This window comes from Taudactylus pleione, unplaced genomic scaffold (genome assembly GCF_031769625.1).
Source record: "Taudactylus pleione unplaced genomic scaffold, aTauple2 ptg000083l, whole genome shotgun sequence".
In the NCBI taxonomy this organism is placed as follows: Eukaryota; Metazoa; Chordata; class Amphibia; order Anura; family Myobatrachidae; genus Taudactylus; species Taudactylus pleione.
The window spans coordinates 18,001,672-18,029,286 of record NW_028284485.1 but is presented as its reverse complement, the minus strand read 5'-3'; the positions used below and the strand labels follow the sequence as shown (position 1 = coordinate 18,029,286).

General features: G+C 42.0%; 1 protein-coding gene across 2 annotated transcripts in view; it reads right to left on the bottom strand.

Annotated features, from left to right (window-relative positions):
- Nucleotides 1–27,615, bottom strand: part of LOC148532156 (cadherin-6-like) — a 351,919-nt gene that overhangs the window by 114,778 nt on the left and 209,526 nt on the right. For both annotated transcript variants that reach the window (XM_088468252.1, XM_088468254.1), the window contains exons 3-4: nt 10,765–11,059; nt 3,186–3,305 (exon numbers count right to left, since the gene is read on the bottom strand). In XM_088468252.1, coding sequence (XP_088324378.1) covers nt 3,186–3,305; nt 10,765–11,059 — 415 coding nt within the window. The remainder of the gene's footprint in view (nt 1–3,185; nt 3,306–10,764; nt 11,060–27,615) is intronic.

Here is a 27,615-nt window from a genome sequence, read left to right as displayed (position 1 = left end):
ATGGGGTTACATGCTCGTTGCCAGGGGGTTACATGCTCGTTGCCAGGGGGTTACATGCTCGTTGCCAGGGGGTTACATGCTCGTTGCCATGGGGTTTTATGCTCGTTGCCAGGGGTTTTCATGCTTGTTGCCAGGGGATTTATGCTCATTACCAGGGGTGCCATGCTCGTTGCCAGGGGTTTCATGCTCGTTGCCAGGGGTTACATGCTCGTTTCCAGTGGGATTTATGCTCGTTTCCAGGGGAGTTTATGCTCGTTGCCAGAGGATTTCACGGGAGAAGATGCAGCTTTCAGCATCATCTCCCGGCAGCGCCAGCATTCCCGGCACTTTCGGGAATGCTGTGTGCATTGAGCTCTGCTAACAGACACTAGAGGTCCAGTAGGACCTCTAGCATCTGTCTCTTCCTTGGCGGCGGCCATTTTTGGATGGCCGTTTTCAATAGAGTCCATGCGGACGGCTAGTAAGGACCTTTAGCATCTGTCTCCTCTTTGGTGGTGGCCATTTTTGGATGGCCGCCGGATGGCTGAGTCAGATTTTTTCACCCCCCCCACAATCCCCACCCGGTGCACGTGCACCTCTAGCCCCCCCCTAGTTGCGGCCCTGGGATAGTCCAAGGCCAATGTTCCCCCCACTCCCTTTTAACTTAATCAGCATGGTTTATATTTTTTACAAGTACAGTCTCATTATTTAATAGCCACACCTTGTATTAATTTCAGATAAACTAATGACTGATATACTGTATATCTGATACTAGCAGCTACCTGTAGCATCAATTGATTTTACCCAGGCCCCAAGATTTTAGCTTTTTACTGGCTGACATTCTTCATTTATGTTTTATAATTCCAGAAAAATGAAAAAAATGAACGTCCACTCATTCGAAAATGAAGCAGCTGTTATCTAATTGTTGTTCATTTTACCTACTGTAGGATGTATAGTGGAAAACTGCTACTTCTCCAAATGCATTTGCTATGATGCTCATACCTTATAGAACTATTATTTGTACAGTAGCTCTAGCATTTTTTAAGAAAGATTCAGCGCTATTTGCAGTGTTTTTATAAAATGACCCTGTCAATACCTGGTGTAGAACTGTAATGAAACTACTTAAAAATGTACAGTAAAATTGCTATAGTGTATATGTATGCAGTTGTGTGATTGTGCATGTGTGAATGCAAGATAGTTTTGTTGTCATTTCTGTTTGATGCTTTAATGTTGGTTTGCGTAGAGAGTGCATTACAAAAATCTCCTCCTGCTGGGGTGGCGTTGTCGGTGGCTTATAAACTGACTCTATGAAGTGAGATTGGCTCGGTAGGAGTAAGAAGATAGAAGCAGACATCATGTGGAATAACAGACCTAAAATGTGTAATTTTCTGGGATTCAGTTTTACTTATGGTGTTTCTCTCAAAACTGAACTAGCCTTTAACGGAGATGACACATGTTATATGTTAAGCGCATCTGTTTGCTTGTATGTATATAATAAATGTGCACACTATGAATATAAGCATTGTGTTACTGTGTGTTTTTGCATTAATTTATCCTTGTGTATACATCTGTGTATTTTGCAGTCAGATGGTCAATTTTATATTTGCAAAAATGATAGCTAAATATCTGATAAAAAAAAGGTAACCAGCTAACCAAAAAAAAAGGTGATCCATAACATTCACAGACATCAGTGAACTTTATAGTCCTGTATCTTTAGTGGTTGACATCCTCTGTCTCTATAGTTGTTGATAATACTATTACAAAGGATAGGTGGTAGAGGCTAGGATAGGGTGGTTATAGGGGGGACGCACATTCCAACAGCCATTAAAATGAACACTCCTCATCCTCCAAAAGCTCTGCACCTGAGTATGCCATGGCACAGGCTAGTGTTAGATGTGCTTCGCATGTGACGTGAAAGATTGTTGTATGGGGTCTGAGTGCAGATTAAGGAAACATTTAAGTAATGTTTAAGGGCTATTTAGCACAGACATTTTTCTGATTTTCTTACCTTTTCAGAACAAACCTTTTTGTTCACTATTTTCAATTCAAGATTTTTTTTTTTAAGTTCAGCCTTATTTCAGAATAACTAATTCTACTACTTTTAAGGATCAGTGCGGTAACTAAGGGTGAGTGAGTGGTACGGCAAAATGGAGTGCAGTGCCCTGTGGGATGCGCCAGACAGCCACCCTGAAGCTTTTACAGCTCCACCACCCCCACCCCCAGAGCATCCTGAGAATCCTCCGGTCAGAGCAAATACCATGGTTTCCGGCCCGACCCCCTCCGCATGACATCATGATCTCAGGTGGGTATGGCCAGCACAGGGTGCGGAAAAGCTCTATTACGGCCCTGTTAAGGGTGTAAAATTATGGTAAAGCAAATGTATTTATATAGAGTATGTGGCTTAGAGAATTAATACTTTGGAGTAGATTCAATTAGCCGTGAGGGTATGTTGGGAACTCATACATTAATACTATGTGGGTTGTTTGGGTAGGACAATCTTGCTTGAGTCCCATAGCAGTATGAGCAAAAAACAAGCAAGGTTCTCTTACCATGGTGACCTACTATGTGCACACAGCACCCATTGGCCCTCTAATGATAGCTTTACTGTGCACAAGGGAAAACATTACCTAGAGATGATCTTGCTCCTTTGGAGAGATGTGGATCTTATGTGTATTGTTTGCTTGTTATGAAACAGTTATTTCTTGACCATGAGCTGCCATCTGATTAGCTCTATCTCCCATTTTTATTCAACAAGTAATGAAGGATCTATGGGGTTTTTTAACACTTGATAATGGTGGAAATGTTTAATTTGTAAATTAAAATGTGTTTTGGAAAGAAAAAAAAAAAAACTAATTTTGTTTGAAGTAACTAAAATAAAGAGTAAGGGATAATCATACTGATATCATGGAACATGGATGGGTACTTCAAGCAACTCTAGTTTGCCTCAGACTTTCTGAAGAAATCTCAGACCTATTTCTTGTTACAAGAGAAACTGTTTTGTGTACAACCCTAATTATATTTCAGCTTTGATTTTTAGGTTCTAATAACATTGGTGTCATGCTTACAGATGTCTTGCTCGATTGAGTTTGTCAGTTTGTGCAGGGTGGAAAATGTAATCTCTTTCAAGTTTTGTCTAGTATGTCCTAGCTTGACTTAACATGTCATCTTCAATTACAGGAACAAAGACACAGCTAAGGTCTTCTGACCTGTCTCAGACTCGACTGAGAAGTATGGCTGTCCCTGAAGAATACTGTAGACGACTCTTGCACTATTTCCATAGGTTGGATCGTCTGCGTCATTGGCTGTGACTTGAACGACAAATGTTCCTGCAATGAAAACAAAGGGTATAGCAGTTTAGAAAAAAAAAAGTTTTTTATGATTAATAGAAAGAAGGAGAGAGATAAAGAAAGGAAAATAAACAACATCCTTTGTTGCAATTAAGGAACCATACAAAAAGCCCATAGAAGGTTTTATGTTTAAAAATTGTACAAATAAGTATTTTCTCTTTTTTTATCATTACAAACAGAGCACAAGATAATTATTAAGATCTATTAAATTCTATGCTAAGCCACACATGTCTACAAAGCCAGGAATGACATACAGTACATGGTATGTCTGCAGAATTGTTTGAATAACTTCCAACGAACATATTCACCCGACATTTCAAAAGTAGGATAAGGCTCATTTAAAACTGATGTCACCTCCCTACTTTTCCTCAGATGTATCTATTGAATATCCACATGGATTTACAGGAGTAATTAGCAGCGTGTGTGTGGGATGGAAAAGCTTACAGTTGGAAGGAGTTTGACTGACGTATACCATTCTAAAAACCAGTAAGGCATACCTATACACCTACATTTGCACATAAGTGGAAAAATAAAATACCCTTTGTTGGGCAGCAATATGTGAGTGAGTTGGCTAGTGGTGACATTTAAAAAATTCTATATTTTTTTCTCCCCTCAAAAAGTACTACATTTTTCTGCCTGCTCAGAGGTCGTATAAAGCAGGCATCATTATTTATTTGTATTGGAACGCTCTATACACCTTCTTACTGAACTACAGCAGGAAAAGTGCATTTTTATACATTGTCATAAAAAAGTTGAACCACACAAAGGGGGAGATGCAGTAAAGGGGAGATTTAATAAAGCTTGGAGAGAGAGAAAATTGGAGGTAAATAGCACCAACCAATCAGCTCCCAACTATAATTTTTCAAACACAGCCTGTAAAGTGACAGTTAGGAGCTGATTGGTTGGTGCTATTTATCTCAAATTTTATCTCTCTCCAAGCTTTATTAAATCTCCCCCTAAGTATGATACAGTGGAGAGTGAATAATGACAAGAGTCGATTGGTTGTTACTTTATCAAACACAGCCTGTAAACTGACAGTTAGTAGCTGGTTGTTTGGTACTTTATCACTCTCCACTTTATCACTCTCCAAGGATTGGTGCATCTCCCCAAATATGACACTTGGCGGACATGAATGAGAGTTATTCTGAAACATTCCAAGTGACGCAAGCTCCCAGCTTTACATCCAGGCAATTCAACAACACCCCAACCATATGCCAGGGAATTAGCACCATATAACTACCTAGTTTATACTTGGTAAACATTGTGTATAAATGGAGGGAGGTTCACCATTGTTATTATCAGACTGAATTGAATATAATAAAGATCTTACCTAACTTTTGAGATATACAGAGAATCTACGCTTATTCTAAAACTATATATATGTCATAGTACTTTTACATAGATGTATGTTATCCCAGTAATTGTGAAGAAATTTCAGTTCTATATTCTGAATTAATCATGAGATGGATTGCATATCTAAGCACTATGTCTATAGCCAACCACTCTTACTAAAGCAACTTCCCAAAATTGCTCTTGCTAACTGATCAGCTGTCACCTATACTGTAATAAAGGGGCACAGAGGTTGTGTGTCTCTCATACATCTTTTTTTATCACATGAACACTGATTTGTGGGCCAAGCAGTTTGGTTGAGCATTAAGCTGCACATTGCTGACTATTGAAAATCAGAAACTAGAACCTCTGTGTTTGTTCACAACTAATTTCAATATGAGGAAAGGTCATCTGTGGACCCGCAATGCTTTTTGTGCCTAAATATCTGCTAAGTGCATTATAAAGTTTATGCCACTTCACGGTGTTTGGAAACATCATCTTAAAGGGACCTACGCACGGTACAATTTGCAAATGATCCAATCTCGTTTGCAATTTCCCTTGAATTCCTGTACACTCCCGAACAAACAATATTGTGCCTACACATGGAACGATTTTACAAATGATCAACCTATATAGATGGGTCGGTAAAAACTGCAGATCATTAACGATATATTGTTTGCAGCAAACAACCTCACGATGCTGGCACAAAATAGTGGAGGGGAGTGGCCAGGAAAAGTGACAACATATCGTTCATCATCCATGGCATCGTATCATTCATCGCACATACACACGGAACGATTTGTGCCAAATCGTGAAAGATAGGTCGATATCTTTCTGCAGGTTCAACTGATCAGCGGCCACGATCAATGATAGCAAGAGCGCGCATCAGCATCGTTATCATGCCCACACACGCCACTTTTTAAAAGATTTGTCGTTCCAATCGGTCAAAAATGGCCAAATCATTTAAAAAATCGTACCGTGTGTAAAAGCCTTTAAATCATTATCTGCCTTATTTTGAGGGTTGGTGGAAGCTCCAGAATGGCGGAAATAAAAAACATCACATCAAAGTGAGCAGCGCCGAGTGATGTAGAATAGAGACTTTTTATTTTTTAAAATGCATCTTACTGGCACAGCAGATGCAGTGAAACACCACTCAATCTATGCAAGAGACCCCAGACTTTACCCGCACAGAAATTTTTTTAAATATGTTCAGTACAAAACTGCAAATGAAGCACAATGGAACCTGGCATAACAAAAGGCTGCAGCAGCTGCATCATAGTGCTTCATATACAGATTGACTCATTCGCACACAGAAGTACAAGTATCGCATATCAGAGTAATCAGTGCAGTCTCGTTTTTTGCTTCCGATTGTTTAATTTATGCGATAAAGATACACATTTGAGTGGAGAAGATGCTCGGCGCAAGCCAAATCTCACAGGACCTGGCACGTCGAGAAGGGCGGTTTTGTTCGAAGCCAACAATAGTGTATGAGGACATATCTGTAAGTGTGATTGAGGGTCTATTCATGAAGAAAGTGAAAACAGAATTGTTACTTTTTACTGTATATTGCATCAGCTTGTTGCGATTTATAGTTATATATAGTGGTGTTAAGTAGAAATTCATGTATTTGAACTTATTTTTGCGATGCGAAAAAGAGCCCCTCTGCGATCCTGTCTTTGGTTGCGGTCCTTGGAGACATTGCGATGTTGGATCCAGGTTCTGTGTACACATGTGCTTGCTGCACAGTGAGTGCTCTGACAGATCTGGGGGGGCTGAATGAGCTGGGGGCAGCGGGGAGGCAGTACAGTAATTACATCGGCTGATAAGGGATAGAGGGGAGGCCTGAGAGAACAGAGGGCGGCGGGGAGTGAACAGTCTGAAGTGAGCCAGCATCTTCTCCCCAGTGCATCAGGGACAGGGGGGAGAACTGAGAGTTTGGGGCAGCGAGGAGTGAACAGTCGAAAGTGACCAGGCATCTTCACCCCTCAGCAGTGAAATTACGCCATCCCGAGATGGCGATTTTTTTAGAAGTGAAATGGTAAGCTGAGCTTTCTACGCTACTATGAATCACTCTCCCCACACTAGTGTACAGTATGGGAAAGCGATCCTGACACAGAGCTGGGGCACCGCTGTAGAAATCTGAGATTTATCCACGGTAACCCCTTCTGTGAATAGGAGGAAGCAGTAAAAAGCCCTGCTATCGCTGATAAAGGCCTTTTCACTGCTCCATGAATAGACCACTTGGTTTCTAATCTGCATTTAGCATGGAAAACTCTCGATGTGCCAAACCCCTTCCAATGGCAGGTGAAAAGTTTTTCAGTCATGCTGGCACCATCTACATGGCCAGAAAATGAATGTATGAGAATCCACGTATTTACCCAGTTGTGTAAAAGTAGATGAATGACATCACAAAATAAAAGCTCAAATTTACCAGTTTGCGACGGTAAACAATGTTTAATAAATACAATATTTCCCTTTTGCTGCAGCTACACTAGACATAATAAATACGCCTATCAAGCAATCCCTCCTTACCAAATCCAGATCTACCCATTGTCCAGTAGAAATTCTATGCAGGCATTAAATAGTGCCGCATTGGCTCTCTGTGAGCTCCAAGCACAATGAACTGAAGCACCTTATACTTTGCTGGTATATTGTGTTCGTTTGTCGCTATGAAGTGATCCCCGAATATGTTTGAAAAAAATCACCTTACTTACATGGTAAATCCCTGTTCTGATCAGCACAGAATGTTCTACAAAAAACTTAATAATATATAAAATATTTTCAAGACATGATATCTAAGTAAAGACATTGCTACATAATAAATGCAAAATTACTTTTCAATGGAAAGTAAGGCTCCATAACTTTCACTCCAGAATAATCCCTATGGTTTACTTTTTATACTTACTTCTTACTGGTACTTTCAAAGAAGGGAGATTTCACATGGAGAGAAAGCTCTCAGACTTATCACCTCTAATATATTTCACTGAATTATAGTATTTCCAGCATAATAAAAAGCATTTTTATTATATGAAAAAGTATGTTTCATTAACAGTCCAAACTCAGGAAGTCCGTACTATATATACTGTACATCCAACTTTAATTGCTTTGTACATCATCTAAGCAGAATAGACATTTTTATGCAATCACTCATTAGGCCCTTGTGTGTCGTTATTCTCTTCAGTTTAAATATACAGATCCTTTTATCAACAGGAAACGTCCCTCTCTCAGATATCTGCTGTTTCCTGCACTTCTGATGCGCAAGGTTGAATATGTCAATCAGATAATGTCTGAATGCAGTGACATACGGTAAAAAGTAGGTTAATGCACAGATAATTATTAAATGATTTCCATTCATGTAATGGAAAAAGCAGAGTTTTATTAAATGCATTACTTTAGCACTGACGAACACAAAGGGATAAAAGTTCTATTTGTGTTATATACACTAGTACAACATTTTATTTTTCCTTTTTATATTTAATAGATTTGTTTATTTCAAATTACTATCTGCTTTGACACTGTGCTGTGTTGTACGAACCATCTAGCAGATGAAACCTTTATAGTTTTCCGTCACAGTCACTGCTGTTGACAGAACTTAATAGAGTGCGTTTTCCTAATTCTCCTTCATCCATAGTGAGCAGGGGGTAATTTTCAACATTATCCATTTTGCAATGGGAATACAACAGTTATTTAATGTATAAAGATCAAACAAATCTGAAGGTTCTTATTCAAACATGGCAAATGTGCAGCTTAGTACAGAGCTCTAGAGCTGTCTAGATGAACTTAATGCACATCTGTCCAGCTTAACCAAGTCACTTTTTGTTTAGTAAATCAGTACTACTGCATTATAGAGTAAAATAGTAATTTATTTTTGTGAAATTATTACCAGAATGTGTGGCCTGAAATACACTATAAATCAATAGGTTTTTGGAGATATATAGATTGCTAATAAAAGTGGCAGGTTTTATGCAGCATTTTCTCCAAAGTTATAAGCCACTAGAAATAAATGGAATTTACATTAAATGGTTCAAAGAGTAAAGTATGCCTGTGTGACCACCGAGTCATAAAAAAAACCTGAGGAACAGACATTTATGTGAACTTGGGTTATTATCTCTGTCTACAAAGGCAGCCCTAATGAGAACTAATTATCTGCTCTTCTTTACTTGCTGCAGTCTGGAAGATCAACGAATCTGATATGTGGGACTAGGTATTACTATTGTTCATCTGTGTTGCTACATTTTAACAACCATCATCATAAGAGCAGATACACAGTTGTGAAAGCTTTGTTTTTGAACATTTTTAACGGCCCATTAAAAATATCTTTCTTTGTACAATTTTCCATTTCTTTTTAATCTCGATTACATGCTTCATTATACTGAGTTGTAACAGTTGCAGTTTTTTTTTAACTTGTGCTTTTTTTTTCATCATTTCTGTTTTGGCTTTAATTGCTACATACAAACAATGGTTCTAACCAACACATTTTCTAAAGAAAAAGTCTGACAAATATATTTTATGGGGTAAGTACTTTATTTTGTCATTTCTTTCAGAGCCTCCTATAGCCTTTTCCTTTTGGGCCATAGACCTGAGGTTATTAGCTATGCCACTACTGAAATCAAGCAGTATCATACCATGATCTATAGATTGTAAGCTTGCGAGCAGGGCCTTTCTACCTATATATCTTTCTGTTATTATCCAGTTATGTTCTATTAATGCTTACAATTGTAAAGCGCAACGGAATATGCTGCGCTATATAAGAAACTGTTAATAAATAAATAAATAAAATGATGTTATGCTGATTGACAGTCCCAGAGCTATGTTCACCTGAAGTCAGTGTGATGTTGCAGAGTTTGGAAGTTTGAACTCAAAACTATACTGTAGTTCTCTGTAGCAGTAAGTAAGTAGTTGCACTGGTGGAAATGCCCCCGTTTATTTGGCAAACAAGTACAGGTAAATGATTTAATATCCTGGTAAAGTTTTCTCCATGACCAGGAGCAGCATGACTAAAATATGCTAAATTACTTTTAAAAACGACCCCATCCTTCACCCACACTGTCCCTGAAAATCCACTCCTCATTAAAATATTAGGCAGAGCTTCTCATAATGACTTCAGGAAAAAGGCACTTGATGATCATGTCTATGTGTTGGTTTCTTTTTTATTTTTATGAATAAACCTGTGTATTACAAAACCTGTGTTGCAATTAACTAAAGGTGGCGTTAAGTGAAGTTGCCATAAAAGGTACTTTTTTAAAGTAAATTAATAGAGACATACGTGTACTTTGGTAGCCAGTTGGATGACTGTATCCAACAATTACACCTGCAGAGCACAGGATCCAGGCACTATTAAGCTATGAAATAATAAAGTCCTTGCTTTGCAGTATGCTTCTGAATGGATGTTCCAGAGCAAGAGAGTAAAAGTCAAATTCTATCTCTGTGGACAGAAATTATTGAAAGATATTTGGGCTTTCACCTTTTCTGAAAATAAAATATAGGGCTTTATAATAGTGCCATGAACTTAAAGGTTAGTTTAAAGTAGGGATGTGCAGGCTCGGATAGGTTCGAGTTTGCACGTGGAGTTCGTATTTTTCCCTCCAAAAAAACGGAACTCAGAACGAGGCAAAACGTCATCTTGCATGGACGAACATCATCATTCCTGGACAAAAGACCAGGAATGATGATGTTCGTCCATGTAAGATGACGTTTTGCCTCCTTCTGAGTACCGTTTTTTTGGAGGGAAAAATCCGAACTCCACGTGCAAACTCGAACCTATCCGAGCCTGCACATCCCTAGTTTAAAGGCCAAATATCAAGGTTCTCCTTTCTCCTAATAATGCACTTTAAATGTACAGTAGCTTTTGAAAAGAACATTTAAAAAGTGTCAAATATAGGTTATAGAGTAACCATTTCATGCTTTTATTTATATACTTGTGTCATCTTTATCTTGAAAGCTATTACATATGCTTTTTATTCATTTTAAGACTATTTAAATCCCTACATGAGAAACAGGTTTATTAGGAAACAATCTTAGCTATAAACCAAATGATTTAGGTTTCAACAGCACAAGTATCTAAAACACGCTCTTTTTATATATGTTTAGGAATGCTGGCTACACTTACCCACTTCAGACATTTCTGGGACAGTGGCAGTATAAACATCCTTAGTAAATTTTGGCTCATTATCATTAATGTCATGGATCTTAATGACAAACTCAGATTCAGGTTCAACAGGTATGCCTGTTTTCTTGTTCACCGCTTGAGCACGTAATACATATGATGGCTTTTCTTCCCTGTCCAGACGTTTTGTTGCTTGAATGTCGCCAGTATTTTCATTGATTACGAATATTTCCCCAGCTCCATCTCCGGACAGAATATATTTCAGTGATCCATCCCCCCTATCCTGGTCCGAGTGAAGCTGAAATATAAACAACATTTAATTATCATTTACGTTCACTGCGCATTCATTGTGCATTGTGATCTGTCTAATTTTGTTTTTAAAAATATAAATGTTTGAAGGAACACCTTTTTTAATGGGACATACGAGGTATGTCTACAAAATAATGAGAGTGTGATTCCACCTAGTAAACAAAGCAGTCAGAACCGGTTCTAACTGCATATATAGTAACCTTGAACTTGTCTGAACCTGCATACAGCACTCTATGACGTTCAGTTGATTGTAAGTCGCCATTTAATTTGGTTGTGTTTTCTGTAGAGTGATGAAAAATGCTAAGTTTAACAACGTGTCAATTTGAACATTTTAGTAAAATTTTTTCAATATCAAGGGTGTAATTTTGCAAGAATGGGTTCCGGAAGGCACAACAGTTAACCAGCATTATTATAAGGAAGTTTTGAAAAAGCTGAGCGAAAGAGTCAGAAAGAAACGTCTGCGACTGTGAAAAAATGATTTCATTCATCACCAGGACAATGCGCCTGCTCACAGAGCACTTTCTGTGAAGCAGTTTTTGACCGACAATCACATTACTACACTAGAACATCCTCCATATTTGCCCGATTTAGCACCTTGCGACTTATATCTTTTCCCAAAAGTTAAATCAGTGCTTAAAGGGAGACATTTTGAATCAGTGGATGCTGTAAAGAAGAAAATGGCAGATATGTTGAAACAACTAACAGAAATTGATTTGCTCCATGCCTTCGACCAGTGGAAAACAAGACTACAGCGATGTATTAGTGCAAATAGGGAGTATATTGAAGGGGACAAATTTGTAATACCAATAAATAAAGATGAATTATTTAATTAGTCTCGTTATTTAACAGACATACCTCGTATTGATGGTTTCACTTAGAACAGGTGTTTAGTGATCACTTCAGTATTATACAAACACACATTAAATATTTATAAAATATAATAGAGACCAATAGTTTAATTGTGCATACTTGTGTAAATTTCAGTGTGCTGGTTACATGATGTGGGCTCCAAATCTCAACATATTTTTTAAAAATATACAAAATTCAGTTTTAACATTGTTATCATAATTTATATTCCCGATGATCACAATATGGGATAAGTACTGAGTATTCCAATTGTTTAGCATACACGTCGGAACGATTTTATTGCCCCCACAACATAAAATCGTTCCGATGCCCCTGTATATGTATTTATGTATGTATGTATGTATGTTGTGTGTAAGTATGCTTATGTGTGTATGTATACTATGTGTTTGTGTATGTATGCTGAGTGTATATATATGCTTCTCCCCTGTGACTGGAGAGGGTCATGGCGCTTATCCAGTCCCACCCCCTTCCACCTCTCCCCTCGACCCTATCCCATCCCACCTCCTCTGCTACCTCTCTTCTTCTGCCTGTTCCCATGTTGCCCACCTCCTTAATCTCTCCCTCTCTTCTGGCACTGTTCCTTCTGCATTCAAGCACGCCCTTGTCTCCCCCATTCTTAAAATACCAAACATTCTCTCTAACTACCGACCAATCTCTCTCCTCCCTTTTGCCTCCAAACTCCTTGAACGTATTGTTTACAACCGCCTCACCACATTTCTTTCCTCCCACTCCCTCCTTGACCCTTTTCAGTCTGGCTTCCGTTCTCTCCACTCCACTGAAACTGCCCTCACAAAAGTCAACAATGACTTCCTTGCTGCCAAATCCAAGGGCCACTACTCCCTGCTCATTCTCCTTGACCTCTCTGCTGCTTTTGACACTGTGGACCACCATCTACTGCTGCATATCCTTCACTCCCTTGGTCTACATGACACTGCTCTCTCCTGGCTGTCCTCTTACCTCTCTGACCGCTCCTTCTCTGTTTCCTCTCATGACAACTCCCCACCACAGCCTCTTACAGTAGGTGTTCCCCAAGGTTCTGTTCTTGGACCTCTCCTATTCTCTCTCTATACGTCCTCTCTAGGTAAACTCATCCGCTCTTTTGACCTCCATTATCATCTCTATGTTGATGATACTCAGATCTACCTTTCCTCACCTGATCTTTCCACCTCTCTACTGAGTTGTATCTGTAACTGTCTCTCTGCTATCTCTTCCTGGATGTCCCAGCGATTTCTCAAACTTAATATGTCTAAGACTGAGCTGATTGTCTTCCCACCCTTCCACATAACATCATGTCCCACTGTTTCTTTATCAATAGATGGCATAACTATCTCATATAGTCCCAAAGTGCATTGTCTTGAGTCATCCTGGACTCTTCCCTCTCAGTCAAACCACATATTCAGAACCTCTAGCAGTCCTGTCATTTCCATCTCAAGAATATTTCCAAGATCAGACCCTTTCAAACCCAGGATGCCACCAAAACCCTCATACATTCACTGGTCATCTCCAGATTGGACTACTGTAACCTCCTCCTATCTGGCTTCCCCAAATCCGATCTCTCTCCTCTTCAGTCTGTGCTCAATGCTGCTTCTCGGCTCATCTTCCTCTCCAAACGCTCTACATCTGCCTCCCTTCTCTTACAAGCCCTCCACTGGCTCCCATTCCCTTTCAGAACCCAATTCAAGGTTCTCACACTCACTTGCAAAGCCCTCACCCATTCCTCTCCCATTTACATCTCTGATCTCCTCTCCCTTCACTCTTCTGTCCGCCCTCGTCATTCACTTAATACACGCTGCCTTTCATGCCAAATGATTTCTTACTCCCACTCCCACCTCCAAGATTTTGCCCCTGCTGCTCCCCACCTTTGGAACTCCCTCCCTCTTCCCATCAGACTCTGCACCTCTCTACAATCTTTCAAATGAGCACTTAAGACCCACTATTTCATTAAAGCCTTCCAGCTCTCATCTTAACTTGCTGCTACATCTTCCTTCCTCCCCGCCTACCCCATCTGTATCACTCCTGTTCATCTGCTCCTCCCTTAAAGAATGTAAGCTCTTTCGAGCAGGGCCCTCTACCCTCTTGTGCTTCTCCCTACTGTAATTTAATTAATCTCTTACTCCCCACTAGGGCAACCAACACTCGGCTGCTTACGTGGGCGGAAAGGTCGCTAATATAGCAATGTTTATTATACATGTCCATGTCCTGCTTTGTATTGTATTGTAAGTCACTGGTTACTTATTTGTTCATGTACTTTGTAAGGCACTGCGGAACACTTGTGGCACCATATAAATAAATGATAATAATAATAATAATAATAATAATATGCATGCTTGTGTGTGTATGCTAAGTGTTTATGTATATATATATATATATATATATATAGATAGGACCCCCCCTTGTATATGCTACATTTGCCCCTGAATACTGCAGTGTACAGCCCACTTTGACCACTGTGGAGATATATATATATATATAATATATATATTAGGGATGTGCAGGCTCGGATAGGTTCGAGTTTGCACGTGGAGTTCGGATTTTTCCCTCCAAAAAAACGGAACTCAGAACGAGGCAAAACGTCATCTTACATGGACGAACATCATCATTCCTGGTCTTTTGTCCAGGAATGATGATGTTCGTCCATGTAAGATGACGTTTTGCCTCATTCTGAGTTCCGTTTTTTTGGAGGGAAAAATCCGAACTCCACGTGCAAACTCGAACCGAACCTATCCGAGCCTGCACATCCCTAATATATATTATATATATATATATAAATAGAGAGAGAGAGAGAGAGAGAATATACAAGAAATGGCACTCCACGTTACCCACTGAACCTTGCCTTGGTGCCCTCCCCGGGGATATGCGTGTAGTATATATGGTAAAGATGGCGGCACTCACAGGACTTCCAATGGATTAAATTATGAGATACTAAGACCTTTTATCTGTATAAATAAATATATATATATATATATATATATATTTGTCAGTTTAATATATAAAGTAAATGTTACTATTTACAGGTTAATAATTGTGGTTATCAGTTTTACATAGGTTAAACATCAATTTAAATATTATACTTTTATTTTCAGTACATTGACCAAAGCAGCTGATGCCATCTGTTTTCTGAATAATAATAAGTACCAAAGGTCATATTCTCTATCACAAAATCTATGTAGAGTCCCTTTATCCCATCCCATTCAATCTCTCTCTGTATGTGCATAATCAATCCTCTGCAGATACTTCACTGCTACAGTGCAAATAAAAGTTGTTAAGGCACCATGCCTCTTATTTTTTTGCAACAATAGCAGAAACACTCATTTCATAAAGTCTAAAACAAAGAGACAATCAATATATGGACAGCAGGGATGGGATTTCAGCTAATATATGTCTCTGTTTCTCTGTTTCACATCAGCACTTTCTAATCATATACTGAATCTCAGCTATAAAGTGCAAAATATCTATACCATATTGTATTATTGGCACATAAATGTGCCTTAATACATATTAACAACATTCAGGAAATGACTGCTGATATTTATATGTATTTGTCTTTAATTTGGATGGGAAGAAGAAAAAAAACCTAACCAAAACTTTAGATACAGTAACAGTAACTAGTAGTGTCTAAACAGCTGGCTGGAGTGTATTGTTGGAACATAGGGGCTGATTCAAAAAGCAAATTTGCAGCTTTGGCAGAACTATATTGCACTGCAGGAGGGGCAGATTTAAAATGTGCAGAGAGATTTAGATTTGGGAGACGCATATTCTAGCTGAACTCTAAAATATAGTATACAATTAAAACTGTCCAGTATTTGTATGTAACATGCAAATACAGTCCGTATTTACGCTGCATACAAAATAAATAAATAAATGTATTTTATAATGTACTTTATATTGCAACATGGTTTGTTCAGGTGCAAAGTTACTCAAATCCCAAGTCCAAAATCTGAATTAGCTCTATAATTTGATAACAGCAGGGCCATCACTACCATTAGGCAGCTTTAGGCAGCTGCCTAAGTGCGCTGACCTCTGGAGGGCACTGGAGAGTCCAGCTAACAAAAAAAAGAAGGATGTCTGTCAGAAACATTATTCTTTTATATGGTGGTGGCAGGGCCGAATTACTGGTAGGGCGGCTGCCAGGGTACACCCCACACAGGGATTGTCACCAGGATGGTGTAGCACCCGGACCCCAAGCTCCCATTTGTCTGCGGTACCTGTTCCCGTCAGCATCGCGGACATGATGTAATGACATTGTGACACTGCCACTACAAGTCTAGAGTGGAGGAACCGGCTGATGAAACACAGTATTGCAGATCATTAGATCAGATGAGAGCACTGGAGGTGTAGAGTAGATACCGGCGAGGAATGGAGGAGTACAGCACACGTGAACAAGTGGATAGAAAACTGGGGGGAGCAGGTGTGGCGGAGTAAAGCTTTGCCCAGGGCACTTGCAAACCTAGCACCATCCCTAGATAACTTAGGCTTTATCAGACAATTTACTCGATGCTTGTGGTTCCAAAACAACTAAACTCAATAACCGATATTGATCAGATTATTATTGGGAATATTTGGAAATCAACTGAAAAGATGACTGCTAATTGCCTGTTTGTGTTCATCTTCCCACTCAGTTCTGCAAGAAGTGATCTGGCTACACCAATATTTGTGGTGAGAGTGAACTTTGATCCAGGAATGTCCAGGGGACTCCTCCCGATTTTAAGAAAATCACCTTGTGGCTGGGGATCTTAGCCACCCTGCTAAGAGGCACACACTGCACAAACTTTCATACATACAGCCAGAGGAATTACCCCTGCTGTAGTCTGTACCAGAATTGTATAAAATACGGCTCTGTGAGCTCAGAGATGTAGAACTTCTTGACCTGCTTGAAATGTATCTTCTTCTGAATACCCCTATGTTGTGTGTATTCTTGGCACCTTTGACTAGGAATATTGTCCTTTTCGGGACGTCTACTTGCTTCAAAACAATTTCATCTACTTGTCTCCTGTGAACACCAGAAGAGAGCAAAGCACTCTCCATTTTCTAGCTCTTCTGTGGTTGAAGCTACAGATGTGACCTTATACGCCTATCCTTTTTGCGCCATGATGTAAGACACTGGGCGCAATTCCTGTGCTGTGCACTTTTTCCTCAATTTTGCTTCTTTTTCCTCAATGTTGCATCATAGTTTGCAGATGGGGCCTGATTCAACAGCGGACACAAATGCAATCGCAACTGCAAATGCCTACGGATCAGCGTTGCTAATATATAGTAATGCTTGCCAAAGCACAGCCAACATAAAGACGCCCACTGCTGCCTTCTCATATCCGTCCAATGTCAATCCTCTGTGTAAACATTGGTACCATCGACGTACATCGGGCAGTCATGCAGGATTTACAAGTCTGACCAGTTGCAAACACTGGGCATGATTCAGACCCGCTCGCAATGCTATGCGCTTGCAAGCGGGTTGATGGCTGGGCAGTGCGCACGTGCGAGCCCCGGAGCGAGCGAGAAATCACTTGCTACAGGTGCTTGCATCCAAAAGGGACGGCTGTCAATGTTGATCGACAGCTCGCCCCGTTTGGTAGGCGTGTCGGGGGGTGGTTGGCCAAATGGAGGCATTCCCGAAAGAATGCCTGCCATTTGGGGGCGGCCCCACTGACATCACAAGTGATGTCAGTGGTGAGCTTATGGCTCTATTAGAGCCGGAAGCTCACTGGGGCTTGCGATGGACGAGACCCTACCACAAGGGTCTCATCGCAAGCCCGATGGTCGCGACCATTGCAACCTTCATCTGGCCGATCTCTAAAGCTGTGGGTGGTCACCCACAGCTTAGCGAGCAGCCAGGAGGCCGAACAAAAAAATACATGCGGCCGCCCTGATTCAGAGCGAGCGCTCGCCTCTTGCGAACGGCTCTGAATCAGGCCCACTGTAAGTCTCCTTGCACACAGAGAGCTCTCATACTGTGTATGCAATCTCAGTAGCTAATTTATGCACACCCATGAAACAGTGTTCAAACGGACAGACACGTCTGTGTTTCTCCGACCACTCCCCCATCACCACCCCCGCTGACAGCCTGTCACTTACTTTGCGATGAATTCCTCTGTGCATCTGTAATCACAATGTGATCGCTGTGCACCGCTGTGCGACTTATACCCATGCGTGATGGCAAACAATCACTCAATCTGTGTCCGTAGTCGCCATTACGTTCACTGCTGAATCAGGCCCATAGTGCCCATAGTGTACTAGGGGGGTCATTCAGACCCACTCGCGAGCGGCAGTACGCTCGCAAGTGGGTCGATGTTCCCCACTGCGCATGCGCACGACGGAGGGAGCTCCGTCGTGCGCATGCGCGAGACCCGGCGAGCGAAGGACTTTCCATCGCTCCGGGTCTCGCACCAAAGGGGGCGTGCTGTTGATGTTGATTGACAGCACGCCCCCTTTGGTGGGCGTGCCAGGGGCATGCCTGCCAGACGGAGGCGTTCCTATGGGAACGCCTACCGTCTGAAGCCGGCCCCACTGACATCACTAGTGATGTCAGTGGGAGTGATTTTGGCTCTGATAGAGCCAAAATCACTCCTGGCCTTGCAGTTGTGAAACCCGACCACAGGGTTTCACTAGCAAGTCCGATGGGCGCGATGGTCAAGACCATCGCGACCATCTTGTTGGACGCTCGTATATGCTGTGGGTGGTGACCCACAGCTATACGAGCGTCCAGGAGGACGCTCCATTTTAATGGAGGTGGGCCCTGATTCAGAGCGAGCGCTCTGGTCAGAGCGTCCGGCTCTGAATCAGGGCCTAGGTGCTTAGGATTAATATTTTTGTAGCAAATGAATTGGTATAAAGTCGCATATACAGTATAGCATAATGATGCATGGCGTGGGTCACTCATATCAGACCTGTCTTTTGTCTTTTTACACAGCCTGATTACATTTTCCTCAATTTTGCTATTTTTTTCTCAGTTATACATCTAACTTTGCTTATACTGTAGTGTACTGATAAGTACTTTTGTAGCAAAATAATTGATATTTCACAGATATAGCATAACAATGCACAGTGTAGGTCACTTGTATCAGCCTGCCTTTTACCATTTTTACCATAGAATGTGTACTTCTTCAACAATTTTGTCACTTTTTCCTCGATTTTGATACTTTTTCCCTGATTTTATATCTTGGTTCGCATATACTGTAGGTGTATATTCAGAGATGGAATTGCAGAGATTCAGAGATGGAATTGCAGAGCCGCACACAAATGCAGAAGGAGGTGTCAGATATCTATTTGCATTTGCGAGCGTCATCGCAACCAATAGTTGTGACTGAAGCTCCTTTTTCAGGCTGCGGGAGCTGAAGCTTCCTGCAACCTGACCGGGTGATGGTCACTTCAGAGGTCAGGAATGGGTGTCCACCAATGCAGACCCTGGCCTCGACCCTCCCAGAAATGGGGACGACAAACCCCCGTTTATGGGAACGGTGACCTGCCATGCCCCCGACTCCGTCCCCCAATCGCTGCAGCATGTTAATCATGCTGCGGATGGGGGGGTCCGAGAGCGTAATTGCAGGACCCATTCAGCACATGTGCAAAATGGGTCCTGCACAGGTGCAAAACCATAACCATCGGAGATGTACGTTCATCATCAAATGAATGTACATTTCTGAATCAGACCCATAGTTTACTAAATTCTTAAGATCAGTGTCACAAAGTCTATGGCAAGCTAAAAAAGGCTATTTGGTGTGATTTGAGGATCAGCGTAAGTGGACACAACTATAGTGTCTCCAAGCTCTACCCTCTGCCTGCTACAAAGCAAAGTACTGACCTCCAGTTAGTAACTAGTGTGGACTAGCTGACAATAAACAGGAGGTATTTCCAGGAGCTGATGTACTGTAGGAGTCTGGGTGGAACAAGAAGTTCCAAGTGCCAGTGTAGAAGCCACGGTGAAGTGGGAAGAGTCAGTAACATGTATACTCACAGTGAAATCCCTATACCCTAGAAATGGCAAAGTGAGTCTGCTCAGGTTACTCAAAGTAGAATAACCTTACTACAACAATATCTATGACTGCCTGTTGGACTGAGGTCATCCGGTCACCAGAGGTGTATCTAGGGGTCCAAGTGCCCCTGGCAAAGTAAGGGACTGGCGCCCCTCCTCTAAAAAACAAAAATAAAGGGGCATAGCATCATGGGAAAGGGGTGTGGCAACACATTAGTGCCAATTAAAATGACACCACACAGTAGTGCTCGTTATTCACATTACGCCACACAGTAATGTCTGTTATTTACAATACACCAGACAGTAGTGGTCTTAATCACATTATGTCACATAGTTGTACCCCTTATACACATTACATCACACAGTAGTACCCCTTATTCATGTTACGCCACACATTCATACCCATTATACACGTTACGCCACACAGTAGTACACCTTATTCACATTACGCCACACAGTACTCCTTATACATGTAACTTAACACAGTACTACCCCTTATACACATGCATATGCTCTGCAGACCCCATATCAGGTGCAGACCCTTATGATGTGATGCTCTGCAGACCCCATATCAGATGCAGCCCCCCCTATGGTGTGATGTTCTGCAGAGGCAGGCTCAGTCAGCGGAACGGGGGTCGCACATGCGCTGAGCAGGGTCTCTTCCTCCTGCCCATGGCTGCCGTTTCCTCCCCATGTCCGCCATGCATGGAGCCTGGGATGGGCCAGCACCTGCAAAGGAGGGCGAGACAGCGCTCATCTGTCACAGGTACAGCCTATAGACCCCTGCCCCATCCCTGCAGCCTGAGCCGCACCGTTTCCCAGAGGCCATGGATGCATTAGGCCCCACCCCATATAACTTAAATGCTGCGATTTGTGGTTTATATGGGGGCGGAGCTTGCTTTGTTCCCTCCGCCCCACTGCAGCCAGTATAGGGGGTGATTCAGACTGTCGCGGGGGGGTCTCTGGGTACTTAGAACCCCCCCTCCCTGCGTGCACTAGTGGGAACCAGCGAAGCAATGACTGATGGCGGTGCAATCCAATAAGCAGCTGGCACTGCTGACAGAGCCTCGGACAGTGGTGCTAGCTGCTGATTAGTTTGCACCACCGTCAGTCATCAAAAAGTATGGGGGCAGGATTTGGTGGCAGTTGATTGGCTGTTGCTGCCGTAATTCAGGCCAGCTCAGAGGGAGGGTGGGAGGAGCGGCAATTGGTCGGCACATGGCGCTGTCACTTAGGAGGTAGGACTGGGGCATCCAACCTGTCGGCCAGTCCAGCAGGAAGTGTCCGAGAGGCCTACTATGTTTTGTATTTGTAATTATATGACCCAGAGTGGGTGCTACTATTATGTAGCAATAATTATTTTGGGGTGAGCGTTTGGGAGTGGGGCCCCCGGGGTTGTTCTGGCTGGACCTTTCTCATGGCATCACCAGTTAATTCACATAGAATATTTTTTCACTTCTCTAATCGTTTGTATATTATTTATGCCATTTTAATTCTTTTACATTTCATTAACACTTATTGATTTATCCTTACACATCTATCCTTTACACTTCACTATCACCTTTTTTCCCCTTTTCGTGTGATGCCCTGGGGATGATCCTTGGCTGGAATTTTTTGGGGTGCCTTGCTTCTCGATCGTGAACCCCTTAATGTTAGGGACGCTGGTATAGAGGAGCCTTGACGTTGGCCCAGCGCTTCTTCATATATTTGCAAATGTATGTAACCAATACCTCTGAATTTCTATTATTATGTAGGATTCAAGTATTTTTGATTTAGCTGCAGTGTGCTGGGGGCAAATTCCTTTTTTCTGTAGTTATGTGATTATACCCCCTGGCCGCTGGTGGCAACGCTGTGCGGCGCTCCCCCCTAGACCGGCGCCCCTGGCAAGTGCCATCCTGGACAAGGGGTAGATACGTCCCTGCCGGTCACACATATCATTGAAGTCTCTGCTTCTTTTTTTAATTTGCCATTAGAGGTGTGAAAGCTCTAGGATCATCTCTGTGCTGCAGAACTTTAACTCTGTTTTAGATTACACTTATGTCTATTGTCTAGTTGACAAAAGTCAATCTTTAAAAGTAGAATGTAATTTTGCTTGAACCAGAACCCACAGACTGGAATGACGTTAGCTTGTGGAGGCTGATATTGCTGTACGTGGGTAGCATTCCGCTGCAAGAAGCATGACTGTTACTTTTATATGGCACATTAATCCTCGGAATTGCAAGGCATATAAATATTAATGTTTTTCATGCATCCCAGATATTCACTGCAAGACAGAAAGTACTGAGATGTATTGATTGGTATACATTCCAGCTAAAGATTGATTTGACTTATAATGTGCACAGATATTGATCTGCATTAGATGAAATAGATACTTGGCATATAGCACAGGTGTATTTCCTTCTAGATTACCATATATAACGTTATTGCCTTCTAGAATTCCATATTTAACATTACAGAATGTTAGATAATTAGGGGGCCTATTCATCAACACTAAAATAACGTTTTTAAGGACATTTTCCTTAAATAATGTTATTTTGGTATTTAGGAATAGACTTAGCACAAGAGATATCACAGATATCTCCTTGCTAAGTTCCCGTGCGTTAATTTCCACACTCCCCATACATTAGTATGGGGATGTGGAAATTGTGGTATTCATCAAATTCAGAAAATTATGAATTTTCGGAATTTGATGCAGTTACTATTCGCCACTGTGAGGTGGCGAATAGCAGAATCGACTTACCTGTATCCACGTGCGCAGGTCCCCCGACGAGTCCCTCCGGCGCTCTGCTCCGTCCTCAGGCTCCGGAGGCTGGTCGGACATGTGTGCTCCCCAGCAGAGCACAAGAAAGTTTAGAAAAATAATTTTTTTTTTTTTTTTTTCTAATCTGTCATGTGGTCTGCTGGGAAACCACATGACAGACCAGCAGGACGGAGCCGGAGGCTGCTGCGCGGACAGGTAAGTCGGGGGGGGTGAAGAGGTGAGCGGAGGGGGGAGGGGGGGTACACTACCTTAATGCATCTGTAGGCAGTGCTGTGCATGCGCTGGTTTTACAGATGTAACAGCGCATGCGCAGCACTGTTTCCAGATGCGATAAGGTAGTGTAGGCAGGGAAAAGTATCTATTTCCCGAAAAGCTGTCATAGCAAAAATGACAGCTTTTCGGAATAGATACTTATGGAAAGGTGGAATGATGAATTCCACCTATAATTAGGTAGAACTCCATGCGAGTTCTAAAGCTAATTATCTCCATCGAATTTTTAGGTTTAATGAATAGGCCCCTAGGTCTGAAACAATCATTACTACAAATTACATTTTTACAGATTAAGGGCCTGATTCAGAGCCGTTCACTATTTGCGGTCGTTCGTTCAAAAACAAGGGGTGGCTATTCAAATGATCCGTTCGCAAATTGCAGTCTGTTCACACCTCTAAGTCTGAACGAGCGTGCAAAACATACGCTCGTTTATTTGTTAAAAACGCCCCCTGGCCGCTCGCACCATACGTCATGTCCGCTATTTATTAGATTAATCGAGTACATCGAACAGCGAATGAACTGCTCGCTATTCTTGTGGTTGGTTTTTTCAACCGCTATTTTGCGAGCAGTTCTGAGTTAATAAAAACCAAGTGACGTGGTCAATGACGCTGCTGTATTAATTATGCACTCCCTTAAAACGCCCATTTTGACCTTTAAGCGCGCCTGCGTTCGAATTCCACTCCCCCGTTTTCAAGCACCTTCCCCTGTTACCACCCACATACGCCTCATTCTGTCACTCAAAATAGCAGGCACTCGCTATATAGCGTACAAACGATTTTCGGCCGCACTGACTGGTTCGCGCATGCGTACTAAAAACCGTACGCATGCGCAGATGTGCGAACATCGCTCGGAACGAGTGTACGGCCGCTAGCCAGCGGCTCTGAATGAGGGCCCAATATCCCATAAAAGCTTAAGCCTTTTGTTCACTGATGTTGGTGATATAGAATACAACCAGAAAGGTCTCCTAGAATGTATTGGAAAATGTGCTGATTAGTGCTCACTAGATCTAAGAAGTGATTAAGGAGATGCTGTTTTCTTTACCGCAGTTTAGGCTTGGACAAAACTTTCAAAACTGTGCTGCTGAATATCATTTTACATTGGAAGTTTTGCACGCTTCTCCAGTGGAATCTGTCCTTTCATTTGATGTGCTCAATTCACCCTATCTTTTTCTGTTTTGCCCGTTATTCAATCCACACCATGGAACAAAATGAAATGACTTTGTTGTCCGCTCAGCTTACCTATAAACTAACAAAATGCAGGATTTACAAATACAAATGTTCCATGGAATGGAAAAGCAGAAGTGGAACTCAAATTTGATCTCTGGGATACCTCATCTGTGTAAAATAGCCAGTAACTTCTATTTCTCTCTAGCTCTCACTCTCTGTCCAGGTTTACTGTTCAGTTTTATCGTTCTTCAGATACAGTATCACACATTCACTACAGCTAATTCATATGTAAATGTTATGTGAATAATTATAATCAGTAAAAACACATCAATAAAAAGTGTTTGTAATGGGATACAAATATATTGAGAATAACAAGTACTATTTTTAAACCTGAACTATTTTCTGGGCATTGCACACATTTCTGTCTTCAGGAGGTGACCATCACAGGTTGGGTACGGGATGCTGGTGCTCGGAATCCCAGCAGTCAGAATCCCGATGCCGGCATCCCGACAAGGTTAGGATATATGTCAGTCAGTATCCTAGCCTTCCCATCTCCCTAACCCTCTCTGCCCACTGCCTAAACCTAACCTCACCCTGCGCCCTTAACCTAACCCTTCCCCCTTAGTGCCTAACCCTAGGCCTCCCCTTAGTGCCTAACCCTAACCCTCCCCCTAGTGGCGAGCCCTAACCCTCCCTGTGCACTGCCTAAACCTAACCGGCCCCCTAGTGCCTAACCCTAACCTCCCCCGCACCCTAAACCTAACCCTTGACCCTTAGTGCCTAACCCTAGCCCTCCCCTAGTGCCTAACCCTACACCACTAAACCTAACCCTCCCCCTAACACCAGTACTAACCGTCGGGATGCCGGCACTAGAGCACCGGCATCCCGACTGTTAGTCTTCTGACCACATCCCGGCCATCACTGTTAGAAAGCTTGTACACTTAATTATTCTGCGATATAAAATAGTTTTCCAATGTCAGTATAAGTGACTCAATTGGCTGGATGTGCTCTCTTGCAACATTTAGTAAAAATAGTCATGTCTTCTGGCCTTTGTCTGTGTTTTACAGTGAGAGAGAGAGAGAGAGAGAGAGAGAGAGATCAATGTATTTAATAAAAATAAGAGAAGGGCATAGATGATAACGAAGCTTTAAGTATTTTGTCACTTATTTTATACTATATGTTCTGTTTAAATGGGACCGGTATGATGTTCAAATTCCGACAGCGGCTGCCCGGTAGGGGGTGAAAACCGTAACCCTCCCTTAGGGGTGCCTAACCCTAACCTACCCCCCAAGTGCCTAACCCTAATCCCCCCTCTAAGTGCCTAAACCTAACCCCCCCTTCCCCGCCACTTAAAACTTAGTGCCCCGGGTGGTGCCTAACCCTAACCCTCCCTTCCCCTAGCCTAACTCTAACCTCCCAGGGGGGGGCTAACACTAAGTTCCCCCAGGGAGCCCTAAACCTAACCCCCCCGTGGCTGTCTGCGCCCGGTGCCCGGCTTACCTTCCATCGGTAAGCCGGTTGTCGGGCTCCCGGCGTACGTAAAATGACAGGCGTAGGGATTTCGACTCCTGTCATTTAACCCTTACTGGGATTAGACAGTTGGGAAGCTGGCGGTCAGGATTCCATCCGACGGCTTCCCGACTGCTTCCCGTTTAAATGAAGTAACAGTTTTCTACACATATTTTCAGAACACATTAAGTCATAACAGTGTTGTTAATAAAATAACTTTACCACAAATGTGTGAAATAACATAGAGATTATTATACACAAAGCGCACACTTCTCAGAGCTTTGTGTATAATGTTTTGTAACTGAATACACAAATTGAGCAAATAGCTATTGGACTGGACAGTTGGTACAAATATGGGATTTTTCTTACCTTAGCTGTATCAGACTTGCAATTAAAATATAGGTTTTGGTTAACTTGAATTACTTTTGAATTAAATAGTTGTTTTAATGGTTGAATATATTTATTGGCTACTTTTAAACATTTTGAAACAATTATATCCAAAGTATAAAGTTTAGTATTCTTAACAATTCACACATTCTCTTAGGGGTTAGTTTAAAGTTTTCTTCAGTGTCATAGGATCTGTTCATGACTTAGAAACAGGCATTTAAAACTTCTGTAAGTATTCTCAATAATTTATATCTCTTCATTATTGGAGACAAGTGCCTAGGACACAGGATCATGCATAGTTTACATTGGCTGCAAGGATGGGGAAATGACATTGCTGGAAGTATAGTTCTGCCCAAGCTAGTCCTGGAACAAAAACTTCTTGAGATATTAATAATCTGGCAGTAAACTAAATAAAAATGTAATTTGTTTTTAGTGGAGTCTATTCATTTGGAAATTTGAAAAATATAGTGGAAGAGTTCCATATAATAACATTATAATTAGAGACATAGGGCCAGATTCAGTAAGGATCGCTATTCTGCTTATACACACGCAACACAGTTGCTAATATCAGTGGTGATATGTAAATGTTTCATTCGCATTCAGATTGCAGCCTAACATAAGGACGCCCAAATCCCCTTACTCACTTCCGTATACTTTGGCAACATAGCGAAACAATCGGTAACATCGCGTAACATACGCACAGTTAAGGCAGGTCAGACCTCACTCAGGAATTGCTTACCTCAGCGCATGCTATAAGGCCTTAGGCTGCATCTGGTATCACAGTGGATAATTAATGCACGCCCCAGAAACGGTGAGCGAACACACTGGCACGCCTGAGTTCGATCGACCACCCCCCTGTCACCACCCACAAATGGCACTTTCTGTCAATCACTCTGCCTTCGGTCTGTGCAGCCCCTGCGATCGCAGTCCCGATCGCAGTGGCTAGTTCGCGCACTGCGATGCATAAGCATCAGCCGATTGCATGCGTATAAGCAACTGCGTCCCTTGCTGAATCAGGCCCATAGATTTCTTTAAAGAAGAAAACACATTCAAAAGGTTTGAACATAGCACAGATAAGTCCTAATTTGAGTCGGAAGCTGCAGCGTCTGTGTTTGCGCCTTATGATGCAGTCACATCAATCAGCGACTTTAAGCTAACACTAAAATATGTAATTCCCTGCTGTACATCAGTGCATATGTAATTCCCTGCTGTACATCAGAGTCGATTGTAAGCGGCCGCTCGTTCGAACGCATCCGATGTTTCCAAACCACGCATGCGTACGGTTAGTTGTGCGCATGTGCGCACGAGACCTTGCCATCCAAAATACTGCCAATCATACGGCTTACGAGCAGGAAGTAGCTTCCGAGAGTTGATTGACATGAAAGGTCATTTGTGGGTGTTGACGGGGGTGGTGGTCTGAAAACGTAGGCATTCCTCACCGTTTTCAGTGCGTTTTAGGGGCGTACATAAATTTATTGCTACGACTGACTTAGAAGGCTGGAAATAGTAAAACGTCACTCTTTGAGTAGGTTAGAGGCCTGGCTGATCGTACAGCTTGAGGTTGGGTTCGTGCTCTCGCAAGCCCCAGAGTGCAATCGATACTATCGAATGTTACTGAT